This window comes from Aythya ferina (genome assembly GCF_964211825.1).
Source record: "Aythya ferina genome assembly, chromosome: 2".
Lineage (NCBI taxonomy): Eukaryota > Metazoa > Chordata > Aves > Anseriformes > Anatidae > Aythya > Aythya ferina.
Window position 1 is genome coordinate 21,424,914 of NC_140297.1, and position 21,449 is coordinate 21,446,362.

The 21,449-nt window shown below is 35.7% G+C and overlaps 1 protein-coding gene across 3 annotated transcripts in view; it reads right to left on the bottom strand.

Annotated features, from left to right (window-relative positions):
* The window catches only part of LOC311431472 (macrophage mannose receptor 1-like), a 34,477-nt gene extending 14,440 nt beyond the window's left edge, over nucleotides 1-20,037 (bottom strand). Inside the window, exons 1-18 of one of the 3 annotated variants that reach the window (XM_084508973.1) lie at nucleotides 19,823-20,036; nucleotides 17,442-17,840; nucleotides 16,758-16,931; nucleotides 14,973-15,137; nucleotides 14,056-14,169; nucleotides 11,626-11,772; nucleotides 10,497-10,679; nucleotides 9,802-9,959; nucleotides 9,326-9,436; nucleotides 7,618-7,733; nucleotides 7,020-7,168; nucleotides 4,944-5,143; nucleotides 4,502-4,629; nucleotides 3,757-3,844; nucleotides 3,025-3,160; nucleotides 1,908-1,946; nucleotides 1,650-1,813; nucleotides 554-621 (exon numbers count right to left, since the gene is read on the bottom strand). In XM_084508973.1, the coding sequence (XP_084365099.1) occupies nucleotides 554-621; nucleotides 1,650-1,813; nucleotides 1,908-1,946; nucleotides 3,025-3,160; nucleotides 3,757-3,844; nucleotides 4,502-4,629; nucleotides 4,944-5,143; nucleotides 7,020-7,168; nucleotides 7,618-7,733; nucleotides 9,326-9,436; nucleotides 9,802-9,959; nucleotides 10,497-10,679; nucleotides 11,626-11,772; nucleotides 14,056-14,169; nucleotides 14,973-15,137; nucleotides 16,758-16,931; nucleotides 17,442-17,840; nucleotides 19,823-19,892 (2,609 nt within the window). In that variant the 5' untranslated portion in view covers nucleotides 19,893-20,036. Of the gene's footprint in view, nucleotides 1-553; nucleotides 622-1,649; nucleotides 1,814-1,907; nucleotides 1,947-3,024; nucleotides 3,161-3,756; nucleotides 3,845-4,501; nucleotides 4,630-4,943; nucleotides 5,144-7,019; nucleotides 7,169-7,617; nucleotides 7,734-9,325; nucleotides 9,437-9,801; nucleotides 9,960-10,496; nucleotides 10,680-11,625; nucleotides 11,773-14,055; nucleotides 14,170-14,972; nucleotides 15,138-16,757; nucleotides 16,932-17,441; nucleotides 17,841-19,822 lie in introns of all 3 variants that reach the window. The other 2 variants (XM_084508975.1, XM_084508974.1) reach the window with 2 other exon arrangements.
* Nucleotides 20,038-21,449: the final 1,412 nt, after the last annotated feature.

The window sequence follows — 21,449 nt, forward strand, 5'->3', positions numbered from 1 at the left end:
AAAATATATATATATATTTTTATATACTAAAAATATGTATTTTGAAATATTTACAGCTGAGTCTGTCTATAATTTGATTTTAAACTAGGATTAAAAAACATTAGATTAAAAAAATCCTGCCTGCCAAGTCCAAGAACAAAATTACCTTCATCTTTAACAGATCTTATCTATGTATTTGTAGCATGGATATTCCTTATAAAAATGCCATTTAAACCAGTGATTTTACAAAATAGTTAAGCCAAGGGAGAGCACACGTTTCAATATGCAATATATCTCTCCAAAACTGCTTTTAACTCCCTTTCAGGTGTCCCTGCAGAAGGAACTCTGGCAGGACAAAACTTCATTTTATGAATTATCACAGAATCACAGAATCACAGAATTTCTAGGTTGGAAGAGACCTCAAGATCATTGAGTCCAACCTCTGACACTAACAGTCCCCACTAAACCATATCGCTAAGCTCTACATCTAAATGTCTTTTAAAGATTTCCAGGGATGGTGACTCCACCACTTCCCTGGGCAGCCCGTTCTAATGTCTAACACTTGAATACCTACCTAAACTGTTGATCGGCATTCCGAATTAATCCTATGAGATATGACTCCAATTTGCCATTTTTTAATATCTAAACACAAAAATATACTTTTTGTTAGTGCTTTCTCTTACTTAGTTATCTGATATTTAAAAGTGTATATTTTGTGCTATTGAAGCAAATAGATGAATACATGTTTTATGAACAATCATGACTAGTCACCAGAGAGGACTCCTGTTGAAATAAATATAATAAATCACATACTTCTGCTTTGTTGCTTTTACTGATGATTCCCTAGTTTTGGCTGCTGTACTGGTGGTATAATCAAAGCTTTCAAAATGTGTTTGTGCTTTCAATTTTGAAAGACACACAGAACACTTGAGAAAACTAAATAAATAAATAAACAGTATAAAATAATTTGGCACTTAGCAGTAAGTAAATGTAAATTTTTCTGTACTTAGGCAGTTGTGTAATTCCTGTGTCTCAAGCTGTCTGTCCGCTACTCCTTTCATATCCTATCCCACACATAATAAAAGAAAACATCTAATTACGTGACACAGAAAGGAGGTTGTGGGAATACTTTGGTATTAATAAACCAAACAGAGTTCTGGCAGAAGTCTGAACCAATGCCTATGCTACCTGATTGTTAGCATGACCCTGCCATGGCCCACCATGTGCCCGCCAGCATCATCTCAAGCAATGCTCTTGAAATACATGGGTGGTTTTGATATGTTTTGCAGCAAAATTAATTCATGAAGTTACAGATTCTTTTACAAGTCAGTCCCTGACCTGAGGAAGGACAAATCTTTCTTTGGTATGTAACCATCAGAACTACCCTGGCAGTAGCCTTAAATCTGCACGTAACACTGCACTTCTGAATATGGTATTTAGATGAGAACTATCCTGGCAAAAGGACAGTTCTGTCAATATCTGCCTGTTCATTGCTCCTTATACACATTTGGTCATGGGCAAAACTCATTGAACATTGAAATCTACTGCTGATAAAATGTAGTAATATTATGCAACAAGCATGTCCTCCTGTACTTCACAAACATATGCAGTAGGGTGCATATATGATGTATATGGTAAAATATATGGTAAAAAATTAATTTTCTCCTTACATATTTCCACAAAAATTTTCTTTGATTATTATCTCCAATGGTAGCAAGATCTCCATGATTGTTTCTGCAGAATGTTCTGGCTTTTTCCATAGAGCTACTTTCTGTGCTGAAGAAATACTGTTTGACCCCTTTTATAATCCATCCATCCTCTGTGACTTCATACACTGCAACACAGAAGAGGAGTCTCTGTATTCTGCACAGTCCTTACAAAAGTTGCTGTTGTTCCTTTGGATGCAAGGAAATAAAACAGAAACTTACTGGCAGAAGGACCCACAGGTTCTGGCTTTAAGGGTGTCCCTGTAACAAAATGGGAAAGAAATGAAGATGTAAATTGTTTCCTAAATATTGATCCAATGTTAAGTGTTCAATTAGTGGAAATGATCTCAATGAGATTCAAATTTCTATCAATAAAGTATATATTTATTGAGTATCTTTGGTTCAAAGTAAGAAGGAAGGTTTGGGATGTATTTCAGCCCTACATCTCTGTCTTGGTAAACTTTTGGTAAGTGCCTTTTGAAGGTTGACTAAACTTTCTTGTTTCTGAAAGAAAACAAACAAGTAAAACTACTTCAGTGTTGGTGTACTCTGCACAACAATAAAAGATTCTGTATGGATGCTGTCAAATTTGAGCAAGAAAATCAAATACTAAACAAATTTATCCTTCAAATATATATATATATATATTTTACTATTCATAAGTTGGTGAAACTTATTTTTTTTCCATGACAATACTTTGTGGAGAATCACATTTGACTGAAAACCCATGAACCATTGAGAAATAACTTAAATGGAAAAATATAACAGTGAATGGGACACTGGAGCAATGTATCTAAACATGCAAGGCCAGGAGCTACACAAATGTAAAACAAATATCATCTTTGTAACTTTTTTTCCCCCCACAGGACTTCATCGTGTTTTTTTGTGTTGCTGTATCTGTAATTGTTTTAAATGAAGTGTGTGACATATATGCTTGAGTAAAAAACCATCATGTCACATTATAAAAATATTCTCTTGCTGGTTGGTTAAAAGATTTAAATGATAATAACTACATAAGATCTGCAACTACAAGGAAATTCCCTCCATCTGAGAGATCCAAGAAAAATACAGTTTAATGTTAAAACAAAGTTGATAGTTATCAGTTGAAGCATTGTATTCTGAAAATATTGATATATATTGGTCTATTTTTCCTTCTGTAAAATTTCTGTGAAAACAACCAAATTTTCTACAAGCATGCAACTTGCAAAATTTCCTATTTTGATACAACATGATGCAACTTAAATTCTTTTTCTAAGGTGATCTTAGAGTAAAAAATAGGAGTTGGACTTAGTGATCCTTGTGGGTCCCTTCCAACTCGGGATTCTATGAAATAGCCTACCTTTCTTTATTTCACAAATCCAGTCATGACTGTATTCACAGTGCATGGTAATCCATAACCTGAAAGACTCTTCATGGATTGCTCCACAATGTTCAAATCCAGTGTCATCAAAAGAAAGTTTTTTTGTATAATTCACCTACAATATAAACACAGCTTTGATTTTTATTCTTATCTTACAGGTAAAAGAGCTGAACTCTGGAAGGAAAAAGAGGTAGCACCAAAATGTTTCAAACCACTCCTTACTTTCCTCATGTGGCTTCACATGACTCTATGCGGGCTATTAAATCAATATAGCATTTTGTAGGAGAAAAAAAAAAAAAAAAAAAAGTCTCTCATCTTACACAGCATTTAATAGACCATTTAATTGATGCCAGAAGTCACATGAAACCTCTTCGCTGTGGTGTGGAATTGAATGCTATAAATCAAAAGCAGGGGAAAGGAACATTGCAATATATCACCACAGACAAATAAAACCATTCTCATATATTTGTCACCTAGATAATTGTCTCTGTAACTAGTACCCCATGTTAGCACTGTTTTGATGGTTTTACCTCGGGGTTTATCGGTCTTTTTATTTTCCAAACCAGTATGAAGAATAATGACCATGAGTTGTATGTAATGGTAAGGCAGCCATTTCTGGGAATTCTTATACAGCCTTCATCTGTGCCAGTAATGTAAACAACTCCAACATTGAAAAAGCCAGAAGAGAAACTGGAAAGTCTGAGCACTCACCGGGGATCTGTCACTCCAGGAGTACCCACCATCAGGATCCAAATGATGTAAACCTATCCAGAAAGGCTGAGATGATGGAGATTTTTTTCTAGAATGTGAAAAAAATATATATTAAGGAAGAAAAGGACACATTAGCTGTGTTAAGTTTTGCAAGTTGCGTGGGACAGTAACTCACACTTACTGAAGGTTTTGAGTAGTCAAAACTTTGAAACCAAGAGTATAAATGTATGTAATAGTCACAACAATTGGCTGATAAGTACTCGGTCCGTAACGGTGAGGTAGGATAAGTGCTTCTGAGGATTTAAAGACTAAACTGTTGAATTACTAAAAGGAAATTATAGTTGAAATTTTAAAAAGAAAATGATGTCGGTCAGTTAACTCTCTTTAGCAAATAAGTGCTTACCACCTAAAATTTTCCACTTTGGAAATGGCTTTGTTGAATATACAGTATATTGATTTTATTCATTGATGCTGCAATTATTGTGTTCTTGGAAGAGTGAAATGTTTATATTTACTTGAAGTGACAATTTATTTTCAAAATGGTTCAATGAATAAAGTTACAAATGAGTCTGAAGGAGAAACATTCAACTGATTATTTTTTTATTTTTTTTTCTGTTGGTTTTGTTTGTTGTTTCTTTTTTTAATGTTAATAGTTTGTGGATTTTGATTAATTTTAGCAACTCCAAAGATGTCTTTGGAAATGGTACCTATATTTTTTTTCTTTTTTAGATATTATTTTACTCACATTATTAAGCTTTCTATCATTCTTTGCTCTTCTTCACTATTAATGGCAGCCAAGTCTCCTCCTATTTCTCTGCAGAAATCTCGGGCTTCAAACCATGTTTTCTTTTGGTTGTTTTCTCTAACAAAAAGCTGTAGATAAATTTTAGAGTAGAACATTATGTTTACAGTGTGTTAAAAATATATCTGCTGACTGCCACGTATGGCAAAAATAGGGAAAACATTCCATTAAAAAGATCATATATAACATTGGTCAAACAATATGCTACTTGGATAACCCTACTGATGCAGTGATAGTGATCATTGCAGAGATTTCCATGAGTAGTCTGTGTAAAAGTTTACTACAATATGGTACAATAATGTGCCATTCTCTGAAGTTCAGACTTCCTATGAATTTGGAACTCTTCTATCTCATGAGCAGGATTATTGGAAAAAGTAGTACTTACTCTGAAGCATGAATTAGTGCTATTGCTTGTATCCCAACCCAAGGGACATTTGGAATAAGAAATTCTTTCAGGAGCAAAAGGAAGAGTCATTTTTTCAGCTAGTTTTTTGCAGAGAAATTTTGCCTTTATTTCACAGTTCTGAACATCCCACAGTCCAGCTGCATTTCCAGTCCTTAGGGCAACACAACCTGCTTCATTCCCTTTGTGAGATACGAAAGAAAATTAAAATGTGTTTTAAAGTGCTTCCCCTGCTATTTTTACAGTTCATACAATTAATTTACAAAAGTCTTTGAAATATTATATATAGTGTCTGCTTTGTAAAGAAGAAACCAGCAAGTAGAGTACTTCACTATCTTCACTGTCCCCTGAAAAGCTTTGTAGCCCAAATGCATGAACACTCACTTGCCTAGCTTTTTCCTGTGCCACTCACTGCAAGGATTTGGCAGCCTGTTCCACCAAGGAGCATGCATCTTTCTGAAATGTTATCTCCGTCATCTGATGAGTTTCATTCTCTGCTCTCAGAATCAGTGGAACAATAGTCTGTGACTCTCCACAAAGCAATTGTGGAGCTGCTATTAGTGTATTACTATCAATCTTAATTTCTAAGATTACTGCATACACCTCAGTGTTAAATTCCTAGCCTAACCAAACTGCTAGATTCCTTGCCTCTGTATTCCCCAAATGTGCACATACAGAGAACTCATTCCGCTTCTACTTGGGTGGAAGTTTTGTAGTGAAGAAAAGAGCAGGTAGACCTGAAAGAATCAGCAGGTGTCCAAGGCTGACATCAACACGGGATCGGGTATTAGCCATGTGTCAGCTATTATGAAAACAAGGAGAGTTTTTCAGGGACCCAGTGGGCAGGGAATTAGTTGCAAGTGAGAAAGTCCTTATATTGCTGGGTTCAGAGCCAGAGAAAAGCAATCTGCCTGCCAGCATGTGGGGAGCATGGGTACATCTGGCTGACAAGCTGTCCTGTCACATTCTTAATTTTCTATATTAAAAATTGGCCCTTATAATGTAGATTAAATAAAGCTAATTGCAATGAAAAAGGAATATATATATATTCCTTTTTTTTTGTGTATATATATATATACACACAAAAGAAAGAAGGAAAACAACCAAACAAGAAATCTATGCAACTAACCCTCTAGTGCTTGGAGTGCTTACTTAGAGGTGCTGGCAGAGCACGTCCAAGCCCTGACTGCCTCCAGGTGCTGTCATAGCAGACTAAACTGATGTCACCAAGAAACAGCCCAGGAGAGTCCAGAAGCAAACCCAGAGCTGGAAATGACACTAACTGAGACATATTTGTGATTATCCTACTGTAATTTATGCCTCTTTATGTTGATTCAGTTACTGAAATGTTTTTATTTGCTGCAGTAACTCAGAGGGTTGTCTGGGATTACAGAAGGGAAGCCCTGAGATAGTCTCCTTTGACCAAAACCTTAAGGAATGACTACTGACTACTTGCAGTTGCAGTTTCAGCAACCTTGCAGGTTGACTTCAGGGATGCTACTAAGTGCAGCGTCACAGGAAAAGGATTGGTCTTTGGGGAACAGCTACTGGCAAGACCAGACAAAGATCTCAGTCCTCAGTACCTACTCTGTCTTTGCTGCTATTGAGAAGTGAAGAGGCAGTGAGAAGGGCAAAGGTGTACACATACTTTGTGTAAGTCTCTTTTCCTTTACATTTTTCACATGGTGAAATAAAGCAATGCCTGAAGAAGGCTGTCATGTTGACCATATGTCACCAAGGCTGGGTGCCAAGGGAAAGATTTACAGTTGGATGCTGTCATACAGGGCAGGGAACCCATCAAAACTGCAAGATTTCATGCCTTAATTTCCAAAAGCATATATATGTGACATACCCCAAGCATGATATCTTGGGGACAGAGAGGAGCAGTTGTGGACAGATCAATGAGGATGCAAAGGTACAAAGATCTGCCTAACCATTACACCATTTCCTAAATGACATTTGAAAGCTTGTAACTTCTGTGTCCTTCTTCTCCAGCACAGGACTTTAAGATCCCGCTTTTAAACACAAACTACAAAGACTGCACATAAAAAAGAGTACCAGGCATTGCTGAGTTCCAGTTTGTGTAGAAAACACCTTCACCAGTCACCCATTTGAAGATCCCTTGCTCTCCTGTGTCTGTGAGACCAATCCAGAAGTACTTCTCAGAGCTCAGACCAACAAAGCTGGTCAGGTAGGCTTGCTCATATCTGAAATGAGGTGAGAAGTTAGATGGGGATGAAACTTAGTTATCCTTTAGTTTGCTGTTTCTCAGCATCCTAAACTATACAACACTAGAATGAATGGAGTCATTCCCTTTAGGGAATGACCCTCAAACCCCTTTAGGTTTCCTTTTTTGTGGAAATGCCTCACTTAAGTGGATACCAGAGGAACTAGCTTCAACAGTAGTCAAGGCTGTGATATACTGAAAAACTGCTCCACACAGAGAAGAAGCAATTGTGATCTTTTCTTTGAGTACTGGAAAACATGAAGGTGTAATGAACATTCGGTTAGTGAAGATGTACTGTATTTAATATTTTTCTCCAGAAAAAGGTCATTCTTTTATGGTTCCATTTTTTTTTTTCCTGACATTCTCAACTATTTTATAAAATGTCATAATTTTTCCACCAGAAGTACAATGTTTAGATTCTTCTCATACCTGTCTGCTATACTTGTTAAATAACCACCACTCCTTTCACAGGTTTTCTTTGCTTCTGAAAATGTTAAAGGTGTATGTCCAACTAGATAGCAGTAAAAGCCATGCCTTTCCCAGCCCTGTCAAGAAGAGCACATGTAATACACTTGTAGATAAAGAGCATATGTTTTAGTACTTGAATTTCAATGTACAGTTTTAAATCCACACATTTTTAATATAAGCTAATGCGATAACATATTCACTTGAAATCCAGTAGACATAATAATAAAGTTTTGTGAGCCTACAGAGAGAGATTTAATTTATATGATTCCCTCTCTTTCAACAACTAATAAATCATACATTTTAACTAAGAAAAGTCAGAGGCATGTAGAATGGGGAGTGTATTCAGATGTAGATGAATAAAACATTTCTTTGCTCAGAACCACAGAGAATGGTCTGTGTTATAGTGAGACACTGAGTCAAATGTACTTACGTTTCTAGGCTAAAAGAACTGTAACTAGGCTAATTAATTGATTTAACCCATCAGTTCACTTTAAAAGTCCAACTGAAGATATAGCATAAAAACTACCAATGATGAAAGGTCTGGAGCACCTCTCCTATGAAGACAGGCTGAGGGAGTTGTGGTTGTTCAGTCTAGAGAAGAGAAGTCTCTGGGGAAACCTTATAGGGGCCTTCCAGTACAGAAAGGGGGCCTACAGGAAAGCTCGTGAGGAAATGTTTGTCAGGGACTGTAGTGATAGGACAAGGAGTATGGTTTTAAACAAAAACAGGTGAAGTTTAGATTAGATAGAAGTAACAAATTCTTGACTATGAGGGTGGTGAGGCACTGGCATAAGTTGTTCAGAGAAGCTATGTATGCCTTATCCCTGGAGGTGTTCAAGGCCAGGCTGGATGGCGCTTTGGGCAACCTGATCTGGTGGGAGGTGTCCCTGCCCATGGTAGGGGGGTAGAACTGGGTTATCTTTAAGGTCCCTTCCAATCTAAACCATTCTGTGATTCTATATTGAGAAAGAAAATATTCAAAATTACAGCTGAATTCCAGTTTCCCCTTCTTTACCAGCTCAAGGTATACTTGCTGCGCCCAAGAAAGGTTAATGGTTAATGTATATATATATGTATATCTGTGCTCAATATTTTGTATCTGCCTAGTTCCAGTTAGTGCAATGAGCCTCTGCTATGTTCCCTGCTATGTTCCCTGTGGGAAATGTTACTAATTATTGAGCACTAGTAAACAGGAAAGTAAATGGAAGAAATAAAGAGAAGAATAAAAGCAGTAGGATACAATAACTTGTTCTGAAAATAAATTCATTTATTAAAAAAAAAAAAAAAAAAAAAAAGATTGTTTTGATTTGACTTCATTAGCAATTAGATTTCTCATCTTACATCACGTCACTGTTCAAAAATGGTTCCCAGTTTCTACTACATCTTAGATAACCACAGATGGTTAGTAGAAGAATATAACATATGCACAAAACCACAGTAATGGCTTTAGCCTTTTTCGCAGACCATTCTGAAAATAATGCGGATGACTCATAATAGCAATAACAAAATTAAGAATAGCTTTACTGTAAGTAAGAGAATATATTGAAAATTATCACTCTTGATTTACAAACACACTTACTAGAGGAAAAAGATAATCTCAATGTCAAGTGGACCTTGTGAAGACAATGAGTTTTTGTTAACCAGATTATTGAAGATATTTTATTGTTACCTTCAGACAGGCAGGATCAGTCTTTAGGGTCCCAGAAACTCCCTGTAGTGGCTTTCTTTTGCAGATATAACCTAAATTCCTATCGCAAGGAATGTCTGCCCAGTATCCATCCTAGGTGCAATTTAGGAAGAGGTGAAAATTAGCCGGACAGGATGTGTTTCCTTTAGAAATTTTATTGGTTATTTTTTTACAATATTTCTTCAGTGGGAAAACAAAGTTCTGTGTTCTTTGAATGAATTCCAAGTATTCGTGCTTAAATGTGAGGTTATGTTAAATGTCATAGGCAGTCTGTTAAGGTTTGCTTGGCATATAATGTACACCCACAGTCAGATATGAGCATTTATCTAGTTATCTCTAATTTAATTTAGAACAACCATCCTTTGAGTGAATAAAGACATCATTCTCTAGTTCTGTGCACTCATACTAGAAACAAAAATGAAACAGTATAATGCTGCAGTAAGGTGGGATAATTTTACCTCTCCTGCCATAACAACACAATCTTCTTGTCCATTGATTGCATGGGTTGGTTCTCCAGGCAACCATTTGGTGTATGTTACAGGAATCCCATCACTCCATTCAAAATACATCTGCATGCTGAGGTCATTCAGGCCAATCCACAGCTCATCTGTAGCTTCTAAAAACAAAAATCCACCTGTGAGAGACACCTGTTCTGACAGGAGATGAGCTGAAATTGTCATGTTTCAATACAAATTTATTTGGATTAAATGACAGGGAATTTTAAGATCTCATTCACATTCTTCTTTCAAGAAGTTAAAAAGTGAGATACCAGAAGGAAATGAAATTCCTTAGCTTTATCAGTAAAAGCTGCTCCCTGTAGCTATAGCTACAAGGTATCTGAGGCAGAAAATCAGCCCAAACACTGTAGCCCAAATAGAGCTGTTTTTTGCTTAAAGTGATTTTATGCAGTCAAAAACAAATGAAAATCAAACTGAAAACAATGAAAAATAAAAGAGAGAGTGCTAAAGATTCCTCTCGTGTTTATGGGGATTTTTGTGATTTTTTTTCTTTTTATTTATTTTTAGCTATATATCTGTATGTTTCCCTGTAAATAATCATATGAAACAAATAAGAAACTTTTTTTAAATGCTGTAAAATTTAGAATAATATAATTTCCCAATTGTCATAAACACCTCCCTATATAAATACTCACTGTAACCAAGCTGAGATAGTATGAAGCCATGCTCTTCAGGATTGTGAATACTGACCAGATTGCCATTGCTCTCATTGCAGGAAGTTAAGGCTTCTTTCCATACCCTGGGCTCTCTATGAACCACATAACAATGACCTGCATAGGGCAACCATCCTTCTGGGCATTTAACTGGCAGCGCATCCCCTCAAAATAAATACATATTTCAAGTTTTTAAATGATGCAAACAATACAATGACATTTGAAATCAAATAATAAGCTAATTCAAGTGAAAACTGAGTGATTACAAATAAGCAGTACTTCTATTCATTCCTCAGATGTGTAAAACATTTTAGTCTGTTTGCTGTTGCACATTGTACTTTTACAGAAAACATGCTGTATTTAAAAAAAAAAAATCATAAAATAACGGAGCCCATGGTAACTGGTCTTCACTAGTGTGAAATGTTCGCTTTTGGATGGGGAAATATTTTGAAATTGCACATTCGATGTTTTCATACAATATATCCCATCCAATTTTATTTTGCAAGTTTCATACAGGCATTATTACTGCAGCACAAGTAATTCCATGGCTTTCCCTGATAGTTGTCACTAAATTAATCACCAAAGAAGAAAAAAATAAAACAGTGCAGTGGAAAAGTGGTCTGAAGGAAGTCGATCTATTTTGCCATCTTTGCAGGTCACATACAATCTCATAGAGAAAGGCTCTAGCCTGTTGGTGGCATCTCCCAGATTTCAGTGAGAATCCTAGATCTTTTTGTTAGAACATGCCTCAGGGATGGTGAAGCACACCTAACTTTATTTTCTTTCACACTAGGATGTACAGTCTTGGTACTTCTGTGATAACGCATGGGTTAGATCATTGCCTCTGGAATCATGTATACTAGCATGAATTAAAAATTGCTTATGTGGTTCCTAAGTTTCAGGAACATTTCCAATATTTAAATGTATTTGGTTTAAGAAATAAAACACTCTTTGTTCTGTTCTACTCATCAAAGCAGTAGACAAAGCAGTTTCACATCAAGTGAAAATGACCTTTCCTTTTTTTTTTTTTTTTTTTTTAAGTAGCTGTGGAATTTCATCTAAGTGACACAAATTTTGCTTTTATCAAAGGTTTTCTATTTGCTTGACATACCTGATGGAAGACTGAAAGGATCCAATGTAAAGTTATCCTTTTTACAGATATAGCCAACTTTCTTCTCACATGGCTGGTTTTCCCATTTAGCATCTCTTCTGGGATTTAGTACTGCACAGAGTTTCTCAGGCTCAGGAGAAGGACTTCCTTCATTAAGTGAAAAACAAATTATTTTTATGTAGCACAGGTTTTATGTCAGTAGCTGAAAGAACAATTTACTTCCAGCCTTTTCATGTGTCAATTATAGACTCATGACTTCATTGCTACAGTTATTTTTCTACTGCAGATAAGGAAGTGTAATTTAAAAGTACCCATCAGAACATTTTTTTTCAATGCTTGTTGCATAATTCACATTTTCTGCCATATTCGATTGCAGAATTACAGTCTCAAAAATAAGATGGTCCTATAAGTTTTGTGAAAGTTGTCAGTTTGCACAAAAGAGAGACTAAACTTAGAGCCCACACTGATGGAAATGGTGCAGCAAGTTCTCTCCTTGTCCCATTGACCATTTAATCAGCCCATACATAGGTGTCAGCCATAGATCCATTAAAAGTCATCAAATGTATAGCTCACAACCAGCTGCAGCACACCTAATGCTCTTGCCCAGTCAGTAGATACTGGACAGAAGACCCCTTCCAGACACTGAAGGGGTACCTGATACTGCCATGGTAGTGATGCTGCACTCAAACTGTAGGAAATTAGAGCTCACGGTTTCATAACTCATGAAATATCTTGTTTTGTGTACATTTTGCAGTCAGTACCCTGTTATACTAATAGAACTAATTAGTAATGAGCTTAAAGCCCTAAGAGACTTTCATGGAGTCAAAGGACACAGTTTCAGCTAATATTTTGGGGCAGGAAGACAGTAAGGCAGCATCTTTTCTTAATTGATATTCAGGTAAGGAATTTTTCAGATGCAAAGAGAGAAAAACGTTCTTCAGAGTAAGAGCCATGATCTGCTAGTGATAAAAAGAAGTTTCAGAAAATGAAAATTAGAATTCTAGGTCTGTATTATAGAACAAAACCAAGTTCATTGAGTGAATATTATTAAAAAAAAAAAAATGAGAAAATATAAAAAAAAAATAATAACTGATCTGTGGGATCTGTTGTCTAGCAGTTGAACAGCGAGTGATGTGAATTGATCAAAGTCCAGCAGGGTGTGATTCTTCTTTGTGGGAGCATGTTAAATGGCTTCAAGTTCCTACAACTGTGTTCAGTGGAGCACAAAAATCATAACATGGAATTCCTAAAATATAATAACAAATCAGTTGGATGAGACATGCCAAATCACAAAATGGGAAAGCAAATCTCCTTGTTTCCACATTGCCCTTGCAGGGTAGTCTTTCCTTTGTATGTTAGCTTCCAGTCCAGCATCTTTCAGCATTGTGCTGGAATGAAAAATGTCCACTCAGGCCCTTCAGAAAGGTCTTTTCTGCATGTCCCCTCAGTGAGAACTGCAGATTTGTTCCTTGCTGCAAGCAAGGTCTTCTCACATGCCCTTCTGCTGGGTGCATGTCTCTGCCCCGCCTGCATCCTGCCCTCCAGGAGGTTCTCTAGGACCACTGTGTTAGGGGAATGAGCAGTGTTCCTCTTCTCACAGAGGTTCATAGTTCAGTGAGTCTCTCCCCTCACAAAAGATACAATTTACAATAGTTATGCATTAAACTGGAAATATATAGTAGTCATCGTGTCTGGATACAGGAACTCCAGGGTGTGGGCTGCTTGACCTGAGCACCACCTTCTCCTCTTCTCTGCAAGCCTGAAGGGATTTGACTAGTGGTACAGAAGGTAGAAAACCCTCTGTCAGGCTCAGTGGCACTGGGCTTTCCCCCCATTCTTTGTGCCAGACAAAAACAGGTGGTTCAGGGGAGCCTTTGAGACATAAGGAGAGCCAAAAGATGGACTTACTCAGTAAACGAACATTCGGCATTTGCTGCACACTGCTACCATGACAACCAGCAGGAGATCTTCAAAGACAAACTGCCAGTGCTGTGAACTCCATTTACAGCCTTTCTCGAACTTTAAAGAGGAGACTAGAAAGGAAGAAAAGTGTAGGAGGCGAAGGGAAAGGCTGATGTTCGGACAGCTGAGTCCTTGCAAGCAGCAAGGTCTGATAACCCTTATGTGAGCTGGAGACATGGGTTTTAGCTCACTTGAAGGTAAGTATGGTATGCTACAACTCAGCACTTTTCACTTTAGCTACATCTGGTAGAGCATGAGTTTATTTAACCCTTCTGTTAGAAACTCCTTTTGATACACAGTGAAAAAAAAAAATCATAGTTCTCAGTTTTTTAATCTCATGTCTCATAAACCTTTCAAACTTAATTCATTGTATTCATGGGGAATACTACAGTTCTGTAGTTAATATGCATTCAACATTCGGTCAGGAATGATTCATTCAAAAAGCTGTTAACAAAATAAGATTACAACCTGTTGCCCAGTTTAAGTATCTGAAAGGAAAGCCACCGCTCCACTGCCAGCCGCTGTTGAGATTCAGACTGTTAAGCCCAATCCAGAGGGGGGATCTCTTGCTGTCAATTAGATCTAGGTAACCAAAAGAGTGGGAATTCTCATCACATTTGTTATGAAATGCTCCACGACCTCAAGTTTCAGAGGAGGATAATAAATGTCTGTTAGTGATTTTCAAGTTCAGCACAGAATCTGTGTTTACTAGTAATAAATTCAGAGACTTTATTCTTCAGGTGAAAGGTAGAGAATGGGAAAAGACTAGCTGACATATTACTTTATCTGAATTTAATATTATTCTATGGTTGTATGTAAGCAATAAGCCCTAAAAAAGGGCTTACTGAATTGCAACTGTTAACATTTACAAGTTTAGTAAAGTTTGGTGAAATTAATTCAGGGTCTTCATTCTACAGAGTTCATGCATAAAGCCACAAAGTCTTTATGCAGATTTTCACTGGTGTTTTGTACAAAATTTTTATGTGATTTTAAAAAATCTGTTTTATTAGGTCTACAAAAAGAATACTGATTTCTTAGTACAAAAGTCATATATTGACTATCTACTATAATGATTTTGTTATAAGGTTCTTTTCTTGGACTGGTATGTTCATATGTTCTGAATTTGATCCAAATCTTGCTTAATTAACTGGAAAATTTTAAATTATTTGCAAAGAATAATAATAATAAAACTAATCTTAAATGACAATTCCACAGCTTTTATAAGTTCCACTTCTTAAAAGTGTAATTTACAGTAATGTCAATACTTTCCTAGCAGCGGAAATGCTAATAATAATTTAATTATTCATTGTGATGTGATTAAAGCACCAAAAGATTTTTAATCAGACAAAAACTCCTTGACACTCTTTTATTGCTTGTTTGCTCACCTCTTAGATACATTTGCTCATGTATCTCTGTGACACTTAGCAGCTCTGCATTCTGTTGTTGGCAGCTCTTCCTTGCTTGGTGCCATGTGAGAGCTGACTGGAAGTTTATCTGGTAGTAGGTTCCTGTCAAAGGATCTACACTCCAAAATTTGTCATTGTCACTGCCTGTGTGAGAGAAAAGATATTTAATAGTGTAGTTTGTTAGAAATATAAAAAATGTTATGAGAAAATTTAACTACAAATTTACTCGTGAAATTAGATCATTCTAAACAAGCCTAAACCCCTAAAACCCATACTTTTCAGTTAGTGTGCTCTTTATTAAGTAAAAGAGGGTTTGCTATTGACATTAACAGAGATGATCTTTCATCCTTCATTTACAAATTTTCTGCCAAATCTGATACTCTTCAGGTTAAAAAAAATAAATAAATCAGTAAAACAAAACTGCACCTTAGCCATTATCTACTCTGAAAATCTTTTCAGATTTTCAGAAGCTCATAAGCTATATCTGAATTAATTCTTCTCTGAAATACAGCTGAAATGCAAAGATTTTCAATGATGGAAACTTTACTCTTTAAGTTATGTCATCTTTTTTTTATTATTTTTTTTTGTACATCCTATTTCTACTCTTTGTGGGTCACTAGAACTTAGAAATTGTCTTCTGGGAGCTTTTTCTTAGCAAAACTGATCTCTGAGTATTTGCTAATACACTGTGATTACAACTTCCCTTAGATTTTTCTTTTGTTAAGGAAAATAAGTTGGATTTCTTGAACCATTCCTCAGAGAAAAACAAAAACAAACAAACAAACAAACAAACAAAAAAAAACACTTCCTTATTTTTCTATTGTGTTTCTTTCTTGCTAATCCATTTCAATATTTAATATTCATTTTGAAATGTAGACCCAGGTATTGATGACAATGTCCAACAATTATATAATGCCAAATATTTCTTGTTTCCCAGTTTGTACAGGGAGGGTGTTTTGCCTCTTTTAAGCTGTTGTGTGTAATATTGCACCAGGTAGTCATCTTCAGTAATGTCAGTGAAAAAGATGGTGGTGGTTGTTGGCTGATTATGAGCTGAACCTTGTTTCTCCTATCTATCAAAATGACAAATTTGATTGAAAAATGAGTCTGTGGTATAACACTGAAATATTAGGCAGTATTTTCATTATTTTCAGTAACACTATATTTTGCTGTCCTTCAGAGTCTGTTCTCAGATGCACATACATTTATCTGTTGGCTTTCAGTGTAGCATGAAGCAAAGCAAGGGAGAAGCCATCATGTGGGAAACTTTACAGGCGAAAGGCTGATGATGCAGCTCTTCCATTAAGACCTGTGAACCAATCTTCTTCCTTTTTGTTTTCAGAAAACAAACTACCTTCCCATGGACTGTAGACCAATATTGTCGCGCAGAATAGAGATTTGCATGGATGGAGACAGTTGTACTACCGTTACCACAAATAGCAATGGGGTATGGAAAATTATAGACTGTGAGTAGCATCTCTTTTTTGAGATTTGGCTAAATGTGGTCATATTTAAAACATATTGGTATTTTCTCAGGTATTAACTACTGATGGACATACCCAGACAACTTCAGTTTGACTGTAGACTCACAGGAGATGTGTTTTGTTTCTTCTGTAAGGAAGGTTATGTCATGGCAACACATCTTTTAGTAAAATAAAGCCACCACAAGAATTTTCCTTTCCATGTTTGTAACAGCATTTCAGTATTGATGTATTTACCTAACAATGCTGTGTGATAACACCTATTTCAGCATTTGAGACTTACTGACTGTTGGACAGAATCCGTACAAGTGATCCACTTCGAAGTCAGGTGTTGTTGCACACCAGAGCAAGCCATCTGACCGGCCAGCAGCCGTGCACCCAGTGTACCATTTACCATGGAGTTTGAAAGGGAAGGCACATGGAGCTCCATTGGCATTTCCTAGCAGTGTAAACAGATCTGAGGGGACAAAAGAGAAATGATAATATACGTATAGGAATCTCTATTTTCTGAAAATATCTTGTGTAACAGAATGGTAGCATGTACAGAATTATTTCCTTATGTTTACTATTGGTAAAAACCTTAAGGATTTTTGTCTTTCATCCAAGAATGATAATACAATTTCACTAGTACTAGTAAACTGCTTTAGTTTATTTAATTAAGCTTGTTTAATTAAATAAAGTGCTTAGAATAAAGCTAATCACTAAAATAACTTAGATCCACCTTTGCTTTTAAAGTAAAGAAATAGAAGAAAAAAATGACTTTTTTTTTTTTTTTTTTTTTTCACTCTGTAGCCAAGCACCTCTGCATCTCTGGATGGAGGAATGGCAGCCTGAGTGTGTGAACTGATCATCCAACATTGCTTCAGGGGGAACAGCTGCTAAGACTAAGGGGAGCAGAAATAAAAGAAGTCTGTGATGGCAAACAAGTGAGTACATGACACTGTCAGGATTAATCTTCAAACATTACCTTCATGGCCTTGAGAACACAAGTCATCCCTGGTTCCATGGATCTTCCATTTATTTGTTGTACCTGACACCTTGTTCAGTACAATATTGTCTTTTCTCCTTTTGCCAGCACTGAGAAACAAATTTTCCCCTTGGATTGCCAAGCTTGCATTTCTGCACTCCCATTTTTGGAATTCACTTTTCTTGTTGCAGGGATACAAAGAAATTTTAGCCTGGTCTTGCTTGTAAGGCACTCCCAGACATTGTGCAAATGCCATGCTCATCACCTGCTGGTCAGACACCCATCTGAATTTTTGTAATTCGCTATTTTTGTTGCAAGCAGCTGTTGTGACTTCATGAGATCTCTGAGCAGTTAAGCATTGTTTGCTATCCTCATTGTATATTAAAAATATTTTATTATCTGTAAAAAAAATAATCAGAATTAATGTATTTATCGTGAACATATTATGAGGGACCTTGTAAGGAGAGAGATGTATTTTGTTGACAATTCTATGCTAATCTCCTGACTCATGTCAGAAGACAAAATTTGAGTCACTGTTGTCACATCAGACAGCATTTTCAAGCCTTTTCTTTCTTTCTGGTAAGGAAAAATAAATGCATCTCATGTAAATATAGTGCAGAGCAATAACAATACATAAATTATATTATGACGTAGCTTCAAAAATATCATCAGTACAATGGAATTTTCATGAGTATACTGGATTTTATTTTTCCACATCCATGATGAAATATACATTTCTTTCAAGATTTCTAAAAGAGGCCTCACTGAATATTCAGAGGTCTGCCATCACTTCCTGCACATACATTTCCACCAGACTATATTTGTGGTTAATAAAGCTAATAAGTTAAGTTTATTTGACCTTTGCCTTCTGTAATTGACATGTTCTGTTTTGTTTGTTTGTTTGTTTTTCACATGACCTTTGTTTATTTGATTTTTTTTGTTTGTTTGGGGTTTGTTTTTTAAGGATGAAAAATGATGACTTATTACCTTGCCCTCTTCCAGTATCCTCTTAGTAATTCATTTATCATCAGAAATCAATACAAATAAACACAACCAAATCACTCAGAAATTGTTACAAGAACCAATACTGGGCAGCATATAGAGATACCAGGCATGTGTCTGTACATTCCTGTAACATCTTTCTATTTGTCCAAGAGTAACAGCACAACAGAATATGCAATACCCTTCCAAACATTAAAGTAAATTCCTAAGCTAGGGACAGGATGTTAGGGGCACTGTCAGTGTCGAACTTTGAGCAGAATAGAAAGTGCTGGAGAAATTTTGATTAATGTATTTATGACAATTCTTGTTATATCTGTGTTTAATATTCTCTCTCCACAGAAGGTCCTGTGTATTTTTAACAGCTTTGTAATTTATGAAAGTTTCACTTCTTCAAATCTGGATTCAGAATTACAACACAGTTTCTTCTTTCCTTTAGTTTAGTTTTAGTTTTTTATAGTGATAAGTTTAGATTTTATAAGTTTTAACTTATATTAAATCTTTTAATTATTACAGATTACTACTTAAGTGCAAAGTGTAATATACAAAATTTCAGCCATTGCCCTCATAATTGAATCATATTGGGTCTAATAATAGGAATTCTCACTAATAATTGTGATGCTTGTGATTGGGCCATCACATGGGGTTGGCCCATGTGATCTGGCAGAGTGCAGGGTAGGCACCCTTTTTTCACTGGCTGGTGCTGGCACAGCTCACATGACACAGTATCTGCTTTCAGAAGCTGTAATTCATATCCTGATCCTCCACAAATTTAATGAATTGAAGGATGGGTAGGGAAAATATCCTTGAACCTTATCACTATTTTAACGTCAAAAGGGAAAGCCAGCTGAAGTCTGTTCACAGTCAGCTACAGAGCATTCACTGCATCTCTTTGCCTTACAGTAAAGGTTGCAGTGGTTATTCCTGGGCCATTCTTGACTCTGACTTTTACAATATTTTTTCAGTTGCCCCAATATTACAGCACAGACTCCATTGCTTCTTACACATTGTCATCCTAAGGACAGGATATACACATAAAGCACTCTTTCATTCTTTACACTTTCTTATTTTTCACAACTCTTTCCATTTACTTCACATAATAGACATAACCAGTAATTAAGATGCATCCAAAAGAAATCATTAGCTGAATGCATGACTGTCTTGACTTCTGACTCTTAGCTTTGTCTTATCCAGACTTTTCCTTTCTCTTTAAAAGTGAACCAATATCTCTATCTTTACTGATTGTAACTCCAGTTAGGATGAATACGAAATAAAGGATAATCAAGCTGCATGAAAATCTTAAAGAGCTTAAGAAATGAGCAAGAGAACAAAAGCTTCCACTTTCACATGTATTTTTGCAGAGGATAAAGAATGAAACTCACCGAGTGTCTGAAAAGCAGTATGAACGAAAGAGAGGAAAACTAAGACTGTAGAAAAAGTCAAGGGTTTCATTCCTTTCTTCTTATCCACAAAAAGATGAACAGAAATTCATTGTTGAAGTAATGATCCAAAAAGAGTTGTTGGTGCTGGGTCCTTCTAAAACACTTCCTTGGAGAGTTTTAATTGAAAGAGAAAACTCTGGGCTGTAAATAAGGAAATATCCTGTCACGTGTGGTATTTTGAATTCTACAAACGATTACAAAATTTAAACTTTGCATCTGAAAATTGTTTCCTTCCATTCAGATGCAAGTGACTAAGTTTGAACAGTTTGACATAGTTCTGCTATTTTTTATTGTTATTGTTGTTGTTGTTGTTATTATTTAATTATTGATTTTTCTTCTCTGGGGTATTTACTTTAAATCTCATGCCTGTGAAACTGAAAGAAAAAAAAAAAAAAAGTTCTTGACCAGATATACAGATATATGCAGGTATATATAGCAGGTCACTGCAATAAAGGATGTATTTAATTTGGCTTGCCAAGCAGTGTTAACTATCACAGTGTGAAAAGTTAACTGGAACAAGATGATTTAATTTTGGTTGGAAAGTTGACAAAGAGAATACTATGTACATACATTCATTTTGTCTTCTTCAGGTTATCAATGGGTGACACTATTGTGTCATAATTTCATGTGAATTTGACTCAGGCGAACCAATGCAAATTAGACAAATCTGTACAAATCTTTCTGTTAATTGATGATTTTGACAACAAAACAGATTGAAAACTACCTTTCAGAATTACTTAATACATAAAATATGAATGAATTTTAACGCTTAAAATTCATTCTTTGCACCATGCGTGAGACAAGCAAAAAGAAATATTCTCAAAAAAAAAAAAAAAAAAAAAGCTGTAGCCCTTTCTTAAGCAGAAATCAATTCTAGCTATGTGGCAAAAAAATATACATTATTTGTTTTGAAGGAAAAAGATATTCAGCAAAAATTACCTTTAGAATTTTGTCTCTGTTTTCATAGCTTTATTATGAAAACAAATCCCCTAGTATATTCTGCAAGAATGATGCATCACTTTATGTAAGACTTGATGAAATCCATTTACAGAATATAGGGTCTTGCAGAACTATGTTAACGATATCAGCTATCAAAATATCAAAATTATAAATCATGTTATTAGTTGTTATATTTATAGTTTTGTTTTTCTGTTTACTCTTCATTTGCCTTGGCTTTATCACTAGCCACCAAAGAGTGCTGGATTTAGTTCAATGTCAGTATTTACAAAAACATAAACATTGGTACGTTTTCTAACTTACATGAAGGAAAATAAATAAAAAATTGTAAGATCAAGAGGACCGACAGTAAAAATAGTTCGAGCACAGAATGCCCTTCATTTCCTGTCCTCTGAAATATTTTCTTCTTGACTTCAATATCCATCAACCACCAATCCAACATCATATGAATCTCTCCTTCCCAACAACCTCACCTGTACAGTTTCTATGCACTTTTTAAGGGTCTGTTTTTACCAGAGGACCTCCTTAAGGTCTTTCTTTCTTTTTTTTTTTTTCTTTTTTTTTTTCCTTTTCCTTTTTTTTTTCCTTTTTTTTTTTTTCTTTTTCCCAG